This window comes from Salmo salar, chromosome 15 (assembly GCF_965601325.2).
Source record: "Salmo salar chromosome 15, fSalSal1, whole genome shotgun sequence".
NCBI classification, from domain to species: domain Eukaryota; kingdom Metazoa; phylum Chordata; class Actinopteri; order Salmoniformes; family Salmonidae; genus Salmo; species Salmo salar.
Window position 1 is genome coordinate 3098537 of NC_138305.1, and position 13891 is coordinate 3112427.

The 13891-nt window shown below is 43.2% G+C and overlaps 1 protein-coding gene across 1 annotated transcript; it reads right to left on the reverse strand.

The window, feature by feature from the left end:
- Positions 1-1119: 1119 nt before the first annotated feature.
- LOC106570812 (interferon-induced very large GTPase 1) lies at positions 1120-10047 on the reverse strand. Its single transcript, XM_014143356.3, has 4 exons — positions 9790-10047; positions 8184-8328; positions 8045-8080; positions 1120-6413 (listed from the first exon to the last, which is right to left on the reverse strand). The coding sequence occupies exon 4, from the start codon at positions 2879-2881 to the stop codon at positions 1727-1729; it is 1155 nt and encodes a 384-aa protein (XP_013998831.2). The 5' UTR covers positions 2882-6413; positions 8045-8080; positions 8184-8328; positions 9790-10047; the 3' UTR covers positions 1120-1726.
- Between the last annotated feature and the right edge of the window lie 3844 nt (positions 10048-13891).

Here is a 13891-nt window from a genome sequence, read left to right on the forward strand (position 1 = left end):
ACATATTACCCCTCACCACTTCCCCGTGACCACTTACTATTGGTTGGTGAAACGCTACAGGAAGTAACCTCTAACAATGTTATTGTTATGGTCTTCATACCCACCAATCATTGACTGAATATGATTAACAGCAGTGTTGAATCTTCTCTCATTTATGTAGTGATGAGTTCCCAACTACTGCATTTAAGCACTCATTGATTATTGAAGAATATAACTTATAAATGCCTCATATCAACTGTCACACCCATCAGAAGCCAAAATGTAACTATAAACAAAAACTGTATATCCTCAAAACAGGGATTAAAACAGTACTTTTGATATCATGGATAGTCAGTCCTTGCCTCCATAGCTCTGTCTATGAATTTGAGAGTGGTTACATTTTTTACAGACCCTTCCCTCAGATTTTTACCAAAACAGTGGCAGGGTGCCCGCTTTGTTATTGTTTGAACTACAGATTGCTCCTTTAACTCAGCTTAACTAATAGAAGGCTCTGGGTGTTCCTCTCATATCATCAGTACATCTGTTAGGCTTTCCAGGTGTTGTAATGATGACTGATTCTCTGTTGCATCTGTGATTGACTAATCCCTGGCATCCCTGTCAAACCTTGGACTCATTAAGATGTAGTGTGGTGGCTCCACACTTCAGTGAAACCATTACTGTAACCCTTTCTGTTTAGAAACTACTTAGAAACATTATTTAACAGTTTGTTAGAATGATTCATCCATGTATAAGTCCTCCTTTTGTCCCTGCTGAGATCATCATTGTTATTTTATTATGTTAAAGATATGGGAGAGAGTGGGAGACTGGCCATAACAGCAAGAGACTAAATGAACAAGAAATGAATACAAAAGAATCTCTCATCTTGCCCCCAAAAATTATCTCTAACCTATTCAAAGTAAGTTAAACATGATTCAAATTATGTTACAGTAATGTTGCCTAGAACAGTGAGACAGATTAGACTATTACAGAGCGTAATCATTTTTAATCTGGAGGGTTAATTTACAGTAATGTTGCGTAGGACAGTGAGACAGATAAGACTAGTACAGAGTGTAATCATTTTTAATCTGGAGGGTTAATTTACAGTAATGTTGCGTAGGACAGTGAGACAGATAAGACTAGTACAGAGCGTAATCATTTTTAATCTGGAGGGTTATTTTACAGTAATGTTGCGTAGGACAGTGAGACAGATAAGACTAGTACAGAGTGTAATCATTTTTAATCTGGAAGGTTATTTTACAGTAATGTTGCGTAGGACAGTGAGACAGATAAGACTAGTACAGAGCGTAATCATTTTTAATCTGGAGGGTTATTTTACAGTAATGTTGCGTAGGACAGTGAGACAGATAAGACTAGTACAGAGCGTAATCATTTTTAATCTGGAAGGTTATTTTACAGTAATGTTGCCTAGAACAGTGATATTACCTAGGACAGTGAGACAGATATGCATGTTACAAAGCTAAAAAAAAGGGATTCTTTTACAGTAATTTAGCTTCCTGTCATTGAGTATAAGGCAGGTACATGGGACAGTCATTCTAGCGGGAGGCTAATCTGTCTAAACATGGGCGATACCGTATGTACCTGGAACACGGATTATACATCTACTGAGCGTTCAGGGAATAAATCTTACAACATGATTTTAATTTACACAGCATAACATTCTGAACATTGATTTTGCTAATTTAAGTCGTCGCCCATATTGCACTCAGGTGGCAAATTATGCTACTACCTAGACTTTTATACTAAAAGCTACCTTCAAACCTTCCAACGCTTGCGCTTTTGTGATGCTCTTCCATGCCTCTGGAATCACAGCTGGCTTGGCATTGAGCTTCACAGCCAGCCTGTCGTTGTATGTCGCCAGGACATATTTCCAGTAGTCAGAAGCCTCATCAGTTGAGTCTGGTTGGATGTTCCATTCTGGGTAATAGGTACGATAGTCTTTGTAAGGGTGAGGCTCCAAGTTTGTGTTTCCATTTATGAATGATTTTTCACTGTTTACATCAGTTGTGCAAAGTGTTTCAACAAGTTCTTGAGTCTGATCACTTCTGTAGTTGCCCAGTGCTTGTGGTCGATGTGCATTTGCGTGATGCTGTCTGTGTTCTTTACCTCCAGCATCACACGGCATTTTGCAGAAGGGGCACTGCTTCGCACAACCCGACACACGCATGAAGAGCTCGTCCTGAGGTTTGATGGGAAGGGTGTAAAGGGATTCAATGATGTCAATGGATTTCGAGAATTCATCTTGCATTTGCTGCTTCAAGTCACTTAGTGACTCGTGGAGACTCGTGGTGAAAGGATCGCAGGTAGTACTTATCTGAAAGAGGACCACCTCAACAGCATCCATGGATATGGAGATGTCTTTGTCAAGATGTTTGCACAGGTTTTTCATAAACTCTGTGACACTTTTAGTGTCATTGGGCAGAGGTTGGCTAGCTTTTTCAATGGCCTCCTTTATCTTTTGATAGATCTCCTTCAGCCTCTTGTTTTTCAACATGACAAAAGACATCTCAGCTGAAAAGCATTCTTTAATGTGCTGGCATATCAAATCTTTAACATAGATCTCGTACCTGTGAAAGTATTTGACAAAGGCCTGGAAGTCATCTTTTTCCAGCAGCTCCTTGAGGATAGAGTACTGGAAGGATGACCGCGAGCTGTACTCTGCTGCGTGGCTGCTTTTCACCATTTCATCTACAATGTCAGTCCCAAGGAACCTATTGATGTATTGTAAGATCGCTGGTCGGAGACCGTGCTGAACAAAATCCTGTGCTTTGCGTCGGCAATGGTCTCTCTCTCTGTATAAGTCTATGAAAGCAGACAAGTACTGATTCCTGGACTCCTCCAGACGCTTTTGAGGATCTTTACGAAGAAGGAAATTCCTGTGCATTTGAAGGAATTCCCTTGAGGCAATACCACATATGTGCAGTTTCAGGTCAACCTCAAACTTTGTATTTGTTTTTAGGTCCTTGTAGTTTTCTTTCAGAGATTCGTTTATCTTCTCAAGAACTTCTTTTGTAAGAGAGTCATGGTAATCTGTTTGGGATTTAGTGGAATCTAGGATTAACCTTCTGCAGGTGTCAATAACGCTCTCTGAAAATCTCTGCAAACTTTCTTTCGCTTTTTTTTTTTTCCAAACATCATTATTTTCAGTTTGAATTTTGTCATAGTACAAATGTGTCTGTCTCTGGCCTTGAAAAGCTCCATGCCGTAGTCTGTCAGAGTCTCTACATTTTGAAACTCCTCATTCACATTGCGATTAGAGAAATCTCCTCTCAACTGCTTGAAAACATAAGAAGGAATGTCCTGCTCTTCCAACCCTGAAATCTTCACTACTTCTTGGCTCCACATCTTCCCAAACTCATCTTCCAGCTGCTCATCTGAGAGTGGGGTTTTGCTGTCATTGGAGTTTTGAAGGAGCTGCAATACCTTCTGTTCAAGCCTGACTTTCTGTTTTCTATGAATATCATCGGCCTCGATTGTGCTGATCTTAAGCTTTAAGGCCATGTCAAGTTTATTATTCTCTGTGTTTAAGATATCTCTGTGAACATCCCGGATATGATGAAAGAAATCTATTTTGTTCTTTTCAATCAGGGATACATTTCTGTCTTTCCTTTTGTAGTATGCATCCAGTTTCTCGGTCATCTCTTCCTCCAGAGTTGCCACCATTTTTAATGCCTCAGATTTGAAAGATTCTGCCAATTTCTGCAAGTCTTGGATTTCTGCCTGGTTTTCAAAGCTGTTTACCTCAAGGTTTGATATTTGTAGGTCTGCCTTTGTCTGCCATGTATATATTTTCTTTCGGCTTTCCCACTCCCATTCAGTCATTTCTTTCCAGAGGTTGTCATACGCTTGAGCAACTAGAGTATTTCTGAAGCTGAAAATGAAGTTCTCATATTTCACAGCTTTCCACAAACTCTTCATCCATTCAATGAATTCTGGGATCTGTGAAGGTTCCTCATATCTGCATGTTTTAAGAACTTCTATAAGGTTCTTCTTGAGGTCCGAAACAGCTTCACTGTAACCTGTATTGACAGGTGCCATTGGTGGTGTGCCGTGCCACAGCCCAGGAATATACCAGTTGTTTTTGTCTGCATCATAATCCAATACATCAGTGAATCTATTCACAGAGGGCCGCTTCTCCATCTCAGCTGCAATCTGTGTCATCTCATTGAGTCGGTCCAGAATATATTTTCTGTCCGTCACATTCTTGTTGTGTGCAGACACTCCTGCCACATTTTGGTGCACAAAATGACAAACTGGCGTTTTCCCAACTTCTTTCATCCTTAAGAAGGCATGAACAGCTATCTGCAGAACGTCATTCATCTCTGTTGAGTTCTCCATGGCAATGTTGATGATTGTGATATCACTAAGACCGATCACCAGAGTTGCCAACTCATTGTCGTGTTCACAGCTTTCATCCAGCTGTGCTAGAGATGGTGACTTGAGGCCCTCTGTGTCGATTAGAAGGATGAAGTCACAACGCAGGTCTTTCCTCATGTCCTCTCCAACCCTGAGGAAAAGCATGAATGCTCCCCTTGTGCATCTGCCACTGCTGACGGGGAATTGCACACCAAACATGGTGTTGAGCAGTGTTGATTTCCCTGTACTCTGTACCCCCAATACAGTTACTACAAGCAGCTTACTTTTCTCTCCTACCTTTCTGTGAAGCTCCATCAGGACATCAGTCACCCACTTCTCTGGGATGTTGGAGGCATCTCCATCTAAAAGCTCAAATGGATGCCCATCCAACAGCAGCTCAGCTGCCAGGGCAGGTAGAGGGCAATGTTCTGCTGATGCTTGAGGATTTCCAAGCCTGGATGCCTCATAGATTTGTCCCATCTCTCTCATGAAATGTTCGATTCCCAGAGACGAGTCCAAAATACATTGATCTAGCTCTTCCAAACATTTATTATCTTGCTTCACCAAAGACTGTTCTTTGAATCTGTTGCGCAGAGATGACAAGTCTTTCCGTGATCGCATATCCAGCTTGAGCTGTAACCATTTCAGAAATAGGGACTTTTCCTCTTTATCTGTTGTCGCCAGGAATCCTAGAAAGCTTGCCATAGCTGTGGTAGTCTTGTACTTGTTCTGCTCTCTTCTAATCTTCAGTTTACCCTCCTGCAGTTTGGCTCTGTACTCTTCCAGTCTGTTTTCCCCTGAGTCTTTCAACCTGCACTCCTCTTTCTCTATCTTAGCTAATTGTTTCCAGTGTTCACCTTGCAATGGCAGTTGGCTCCTCTTGTAATCCACTATGCTCTGTTCTCCAATGCCTTTCAGAATCTCCTCAGCTGCTGATTTTGAGGCCTCAGTCTTACATTCATCAACAAATGGCCCCAGCTCGATAGCTTCGTTTGACATACTTTCTATGCTTATTTTTGAAGTAGATTCCTTCAAAATATCTTTCATGGCTTTGGTGATCTGACGTGAGAATCTTGCACGGTTGACATTTGGTCTCTGCATCAGTAATCTGTTTGACTTTAGTTTGAATGCATCCATTATCTCCTTTACTGATGTCCTGACATTACGGCTCACCTCTCCTTTGGAATTGACCACGAGGAACAGCTTGGATCCCCTGTCCCCAAGAGAGAGCAACAACTTCCGTTCATCTTCATCAACACTGTCTAGGAAGACGAAGATGGCTGTTGACACTTGGGTTAAAAAAATAAATTGTGCTTGTGAAGCACAAATATCTCCTCTTAAATTAGCAACGGTTAGTGGTTCCGGAAAGTTATCCCCATTTCTGTTTCCACATGGAAGATACCAGCAAGCCTCTACCAAGCCACCTGAGATTGTCCTTGGAGCTGCCCCTCCATCCATGTCTTTGTGAGCGAAGATGTTGTGATTCTGTTGGTCATTGCTGAGGACATGATTCAAAAGCCGCGATTTTGACATGCTACAGGCTTGAAGCCTGACAAAGGAGATTAAAGGCATTTGCAAAAGCACAATATTACCTTCCTCAAACCCTTTTGACTCTGATAGAGCATGTGGACGCCACTCTTTAAGGATACCCCTCAAGGCCCACAACATGAGGGTGCTCTGACTGCCAGTGCCCTGGGGTAGCAGGAGTGGCACAGCAAACTGACACATGGACATCTTGAGGGCCATTTCCTGCTGCAGGAAACTGTCAGCACAGAGGAAGAGTGCAGTGATGAGATCTAGAAGATTTACCTCATTATCCTCTGTATTATGATCACTATCAAGCTCAATGCTACTTTCATTCTCAGGTAAACATGTGCAACTCCTACATTTTGCATTGACAATCAATAGCTTCTTCAGAAAGTACCATGGTACTGCTTTGAGTGAGTCAACAGCGTCATCAGATATACTGTCCTTGTTGATCTCAAGCAAAGATCTAAGAGTCAGTTTATTAGGATATTGTTTTTCCAGACCAAGTTTGTGGAGTAATGTCTTCAGAGGACCTAAAATAAGAACAGTGAAACTCAGTGAAGTTGTCATTGATGTATATAAACACTAGATCACTGACAGAGGGTGCTGTTTTGAAGCCCTGCTCCACCATATTTGTACTCCTCCTCCATTGTTTAAAACATTTTTGGAAGATATAGAAGATACAGAAGATATAGATATTAATGTCTACATTTGTTTTTGCCAAGTACTGTATATTCAGTAGGGATTTACTTTAACTACATATCCATTATGCATTTAATACACATCTATAAGCGTCTCATGAATGTGTTATAACAGGTCCCAAGCGCTTATTTAGGTATCTTAATCGATGCATCATTACAATGACAGCGGTGTCGTCATTATGGCTATTCTCAAAAGTGTGTATTTCAGAAGCAGAAGGTAAGTCACGGGCCTATACCAGCAGGTGGGGGAAATGGGGTTGGTACAGGATATATATCAGCACAATTTTCAATATGTGGTTTGGCCTTTTGGCATATTCACTAACACTGGTATGGCAGAAGCACACTTTTGAGAACAGCCATAATGATGACACTACGATGTCATTGATGACACTACGATGTCATTGATGACACTACCCTGTCATTGCAATAATGCATTTACAGTGTTAAGATATCTAAATAAGCGCTTTCATAGCATGACATGAATGCGCTATAGATATGCTATGGATGTATTTCATTAACCTGTAATAATGCGGCTGGGACCTGATATAACACGCTCATGTGACGCTTATACTGCCCTACCAAGCAAAAAGGCAGTAACTGCCCATAGCGTGGAACTGATAAATATGGTTTTTATTTACCTTGGTTTCACAGTTACTTTATGCAGTTACTGCTAACATGACCCCCGTTTTCTTCAAAACACAATAGAGGCGGGATACTTGTCCACATGATTAAGCATGTATTTAATGTAGCAAAAATGACATTGCTCATTTGGTCGAAAATGAGTTAGTGACTGCCTTTTTTTGCCTGGTAGGGCAGTATAGATGTGTAATAAATGTGGTAAGGATATGTAGTCCACGTAAATAGCAGCCTGCTTCATGCATTACAGCACAAAAACACAGCTTCATAACATCTCTCTTTCATTACATATTGGCCACCATTCATTTAATATTTGACTGATATTAAATAAGAGTGTACTATTAACTGGCAAGTACGTATGTGTGGATTAGGTTGATTTCCCATCCATTGTAGGCTCTGCTTGTGTAGCAGCATTTGGTGCATTTGCCTAGCTAGCTAGAATCGTTCTAATGTTTTTTAATTTATACTTTTTTTTAAATGTAACCTTTATTTAACTAGGCAAGTCAGTTAAGAACAAATTCTTATTTACAATGACGGCCTACCCTGGCCAAAACCCTAACGACGCTGAGCCAATTGTGCGCCTCCCTATGGGACTCCCAATCCCGGACGGTTGTGATACAGCCTGGAATCGAATCAGGGACTGTAGTGATGCCTCTAACACTGATATGCAGTGCCTTAGACCACTGCGCCACTCGGGAGCATATGTTTATACATCATTGCACCATACAGCATTGCATTAGCCTGACAAAAGACTTGAGAAACTTCTGTACAGGTTCAGAGTTGTCAGGGATGAAGATTACATCAATCAAGTGACGGCTGACATTTACCTGGGTTGAGTTTGGAAGCCTCTGGGCAGTGATTCACTGTCAACAAAAAAATTATAATTTAATGAGCATTACAATGAAAAATCTATGGAACCTGCGTTATTGTTATTATTCACTTCAAGTAGTTGTAGGATGAACTTACTTTTTTCCCCCTCTGGATGGGAAGCCATGGTCAATGGGCATCCGTCTCCTTCTCTCTTCTCTCTACGGTGTCACTGACTTCCCTCTAAGGAAGCAGAAACAAAAATGTTCTCCCTATGATGTAGTCATGCTTCAAGCCACAGAAACTAGAATAAAAGGGTAAAAACACAATCTCCATTCAAACATGTCATACATAATTAGACTGTGGAATAAACATATTTATATTTACTTTACATTTTGCATAATGCTTTAAGTCAAAGCATATTCCCCATCAGCCCTCTGAGGAAACTGGAAGAGACACTACTGAACCAGGAGAACTTTACCTCATAGGAATTTGACTTTTTAGGCCAGAGATGTGAAAACTGTAGGCCTAATGTCATATTTAAGGGGTAAAATGTACAAGCACCCAAATAGGATAGTCAAAGATTTTGACAACATGAAAATACATTTCTCAGACAATGTAAGTCCCCTCTAACTATTCAGAAGGACACTTCTGAATAATAAGCACTACCCTGTGAGGATCTGACATTGTGGGGCAGAGTTACTAGGGGGACGAGTGTAAATGCAGTCAATGTTAACATTTTTTAGGTAATGATAGATTTCGGCCATATTCACTAAATATATGACTAACATCTGAATGTACAGTATACTTAAATACATGTACTTGTAAAATGGCAACGTCAAATCAATTTATTGAAGATTTGTTGTTCATTATTACATACAAATACACAGAATAAACATGTATGATTAAATGTGTATCACCACATCAATGTTTGATTTAGCACGGATGACAGAGCCTGTTACGAGCAATATTTCTTCAAGCACTATATGATATCATAGACATTCAAAACTATTTGCAATCAAAAAGTGCTTAAAGTGCAATATTACAACAACAGAGAAGTTACTGAAAACAATTAACATCCCCCGCCGCGGGCGTCATTGTACGCACGATAGATGAGCACAATACTATGTACTGATAAATACATTTTAAAAAACATTCCTGAGCTCAACAACAAAACAATAGTGACTGTGGTGGGGCAGCCATGGCTCTGTTTACCACTACCGCGGATCTCAGCTTTAAAAGTTGTTTAGAAATGTGTGAATAACTAGCTTACTAACATCTACAAATGTGGGAGTAATGATTAATAAATGATGAATAAACTATTTACTAACCTATTATTAATTATTTTTTACAAGGTGTTATTATATATAAAGGGGTGTCAATTTGCATATATAAAAAAACGTATTTGTATTTGTTTTTCTGAGAAGTATTCAAAATATGTTAAAATCTATATTTTTTTCTGTATTTGAATATCAAAGGGAACATTGCCTTTAGTTTATCCTTCACATGAAACTACCTCAACTATGTAAAAAAAAAAAAATTGAATAAACTGCAAAATACCACTATTTTCCGCCCAGGTCCGATGTGCAATAATATCACATCAAAGCAAACACTGTGATGGGCCTTCTAATTCGGCAGAAAGATTAACAATTCACCCACAGATGTTCACAAAGGTAAAATCTCTATCCTCTATCCTGATAGGGGATAACGTTCAACGTTAAACAGAGTAACACCGAGAAGCATATTAAAATGTTGTATAACTTACACTGAGACTCAGCGATATGATGTTGCCACGAGCAGCATCGCAGATATTCAGATGAGTGTAAAGCAGGACCACGGAGTATCTGCGCGGGACTGTGCGCAGGGTGGTACACGCTGCTACCACGTGGGAGCTATAGGCTGTAGACCTAAACAGCTGAGAAGTTTAGCCTCGGCCTTCAACGCTCTTAACTGTTACAGAAATCGTCCTGATGTTGCTGTTTACATCTTGCATTGCCAACTCTACCTTTAAATTTTTTTTTTTCTTTAACACATCCTGCCCACATTTTGTTTATTGCAAACCATGTGACTTCTTATCCTTAGGGTAGGTTTATACCCCCCAAAATGTCTTAACCACATCCTGCCCATACACTCTTAGAAAAAAAAGGTGCTATCTAGAACCTTAAAGGGTTCTTGGGCTGTCCCCATTGAAAAACCCTTTTTGGTTGCAGGTAGAACCCTTTTGGGTATCATGTAGAAGCCTTTCTACAGAGGGTTCTACATGGTACCAAAAAGGGCTCTCCTATGGGGACAGCTGAAGAACCCTTTTGAAACCTTTTTATTAAGTGTTGGCCTGTTATGCATACACTGACTATACCAAACATTAGGAACACCTTCCTCATATTGAGTTTCATCCCCCTTTTACCCTCAGAACAGCCTCAATTCATCAGGGCATGGACTATACAAGCTGCCGAAAGCGTTCCACAGGGATGCTGGCCCATGTTGACTCCAATGCTTCCCACAGTTGTGTTTAAGCTGGCTGGATGTTCTTTGGGTGGTGGACCATTCTTGATAAACATGGGAAACTGTTGAGCGTGAAAAACACAGCAGCGTTGCAGAGCCTTTCTCTAAAATGTTTTATCAGATTGGAGAACACATTGGGAGGGATCTTAGACCATTCCTCCATACAGAATCTTTCCAGATCTTTGATATCCTTCATCTGCGTTTATGGACTGTCCTCTTCAATTAAAGTCACAGATTTTCAATGGGGTTGAAGTCCAGAGACTGTACAAATTTTGATTTTGTGCTCCAAATATTTATTTTTTTGTGGATTTTGATGTATGCCTCGGGTTATTGTCTTGCTGGAAGATTCAGTTGCGGCCAGTTTCAGCCTCCTGGCAGAGGCAACCAGTTTTTTGGCTTAAACGTCCTGGTAACGTTACTGTGTAAAGTTCATGATGGCGTTGACCACAAAGGCCCCAGGACCAGTGGAAGCAAAATAGCCCCATAACATCGAAGATTCACCACCATATTTTACAGTAGGTAGGGCTATGGGCTTCTTTTCAACCTTATTTCGACGGCAACTCAATATTAGTCAGGTGTTTCTAATATTTGGTATACTCAGTGTATATTTTTTATCATTTATTTCCCTGAGCCTCTTTTTTCCATTGAAATACTCAGTTCTATTGTGTGGGCGTGTTGATACGAATTTAAGTATATTTTCATTCACAGCCATGATTGGCGGATTGGATTGTCTAGGCCAGGGATCAGCCACGGAGCAATTTTTTCTTGAGTGGATGTTCAGGGGGCTGGAACATAATAAAAAAAAATGTTTGACTGCAAATTGACGCAAGAAGCCCAAAAATATATAATACTTGGCTAATAAATAATCATTTCAAACCTTGAGTATATATGGGGACATAGGCCCTGCGTAGGGTGTCGTCTTTCGGATGGGACATTAAAATGGGTGTCCTGACTCTGTGGTCATTCAAAATCCCATGGCACTTATTGTAAGAGTAGGGGTGTTCAAGCCGGTGTCATGGCTAAATTCCCAACCTGGCCACATTCTATCACTCCTCAACTCTCCACCTGATAGTGTCATTGTGGTGTGTGTAGGTGGCAGGGAAGTCAGGCGCAGGAGAAACCAACTTGGTGGAACTGGAGTAGTTTAATTTATATAAAACAAACTCCAAGAAACCAACGTACATAAAAATAAACATGGATAAACATACCCGTCGCACACCTATACAAAATACACTAACACATAACCACAAACAACCTCCGACAAGGACATGAAGGGAAACAGAGGGTTAAATACACAGCATGTAATTAATGGGATTGGAACCAGGTGTGTAGGAAGACAAGACAAAACCAATGGAAAATGAAAAATGGATCAATGATGGCTAGAGGACCGGTGACGTCGATCACCGAGCACCACCCGAACAAGGAGGTGCATCGACTTCGGCAGAAGTCGTGACAGTACCCCCCCCTTGTTGCGCGGCTCCAGCAGCGAGTCGACACCGGCCTCGGGGACGACCCGGAGGGCGAGGCGCAGGGCGATCTGGACGAAGACGGTGGAACTCCTGCAGCATGGAAGGATCCAACACATCCTCCACCGGAACCCAGCACATTCTCCTCCGGACCGTACCCCTCCCACTCCACGAGATACTGAAGGCCCCTCGCCCGACGTCTCAAATCCAGGATGGAGCGAACGGAGTACGCCCCCCCCCCCCAGAGGGGCTGCGGAACCTCCCGCACCTCAGACTCCGGGCCAGCCACCACCGGCCTGAGGAGAGACACATGGAACGAGGGGTTAATACGGTAATCGGGTGGAAGCTGTAACCTGTAACAAACCTCGTTCACTCTCCACAGGACTTTAAATGGCCCCACAAACCGCGGACCCAGCTTTCGGCAGGGCAGGCGGAGGGGCAGGTTTCGGGTCGAGAGCCAGACCCGGTCCCCCGGTGCGAACATTGGGGTCTCACTGCGGTGGCGATCTGCGTTCTTCTTTTGGCACGTCACGGCCTGCTGAAGGTGGACACGGACGGCTTCCCATGTCTCCTCCACGCGCCTGAACCAGTCGTCCACCGCAGGAACCTCGGTCTGACTCTGATGCCAAGGTGCCAGAACCGGCTGGTACCCTAGTACGTACTGGAAGGCAGAGAGGTTAGTGGAGGAGTGGCGGAACGAGTTCTGTGCCATCTCAGCCCAGGGCACGAATTCCGGGAATAGGACCGCAGAAACCTACCCACATCCTGGTTCACTCTCTCCACCTGCCCATTACTCTCGGGGTGAAACCCTGAAGTAAGGCTGATCGAGACCCCCAGACGTTCCATGAACGCCTTCCAGACCCTAGACATGAACTGGGGACCCCGATCAGACACTATATCCTCAGGCACCCCGTAGTGCCGGAAGACATGTGTAAACAAGGCCTCCGCAGTCTGTAGGGCCGTAGGGAGACCGGGCAGAGGGAGGAGACGACAGATCTTAGAGAACCGATCCACAACGACCAGGATTGCGGTGTTACCCTGTGAGAGTGGAAGATCAGTCAGAAAATCCACCTACAGGTGCGACCAAGGCCGCTGTGGAACGGGTAAGGGGTGTAGCTTACCTCTGGGCAGGTGCCTAGGAGCCTTACACTGGGTGTACACCGAGCAGGAGGAAACGTAAACCCTCACGTCCTTAGCCAAGGTAGGCCACCAGTACCTCCCGCTCAAACAGCGCACTGTCCGACCGATCCCAGGATGACCAGAGGAGGGTGACGTGAGGGCCCAGTAGATCAACCGGTCACGAACAGCAGACAGGACGTACAGACTCCCAGCGGAACACTGGACGGGAGCGGGCTCTGCACTTAACGCCTGCTCTATGTCCGTGTCCAGCTCCCACACTACCGGCGCCACCAGGCAGGAAGCGGGGAGTATGGGAGTGGGATCCATGGGCCGCTCCTCTGTGTCATACAGCTGGGACAATGCGTCTGCCTTTACGTTCTGGGAACCTGGTCTGTAGGAAAGGGTAAACACAAAACGGGTGAAAAACATGGCCCACCTTGCCTGGCGAGGGTTCAGTCTCCTCGCTTCCCGGATGTACTCCAGATTGCGGTGGTCAGTCCAGATGAGAAAAGGGTGTCAAGCCCCCTCAAGCCAATATCTCCATGCCTTCAAGGCCTTGACGACAGCCAACAGCTCCCGGTCCCCCAAGTCATAGTTTCGCTCCGCCGGGCTGAGCTTCTTTGAGAAGAAGGCACAGGGGCGGAGCTTCGGTGGCGTACCCGAGCGCTGAGAGAGCACCGCTCCTATCCCAGCCTCGGACGCGTCCACCTCCACTATGAACGCCAAAGAGGGATCCGGATGGGCCAGCACGGGAGCCGAGGTAAACAGAGCCGTCAGGTG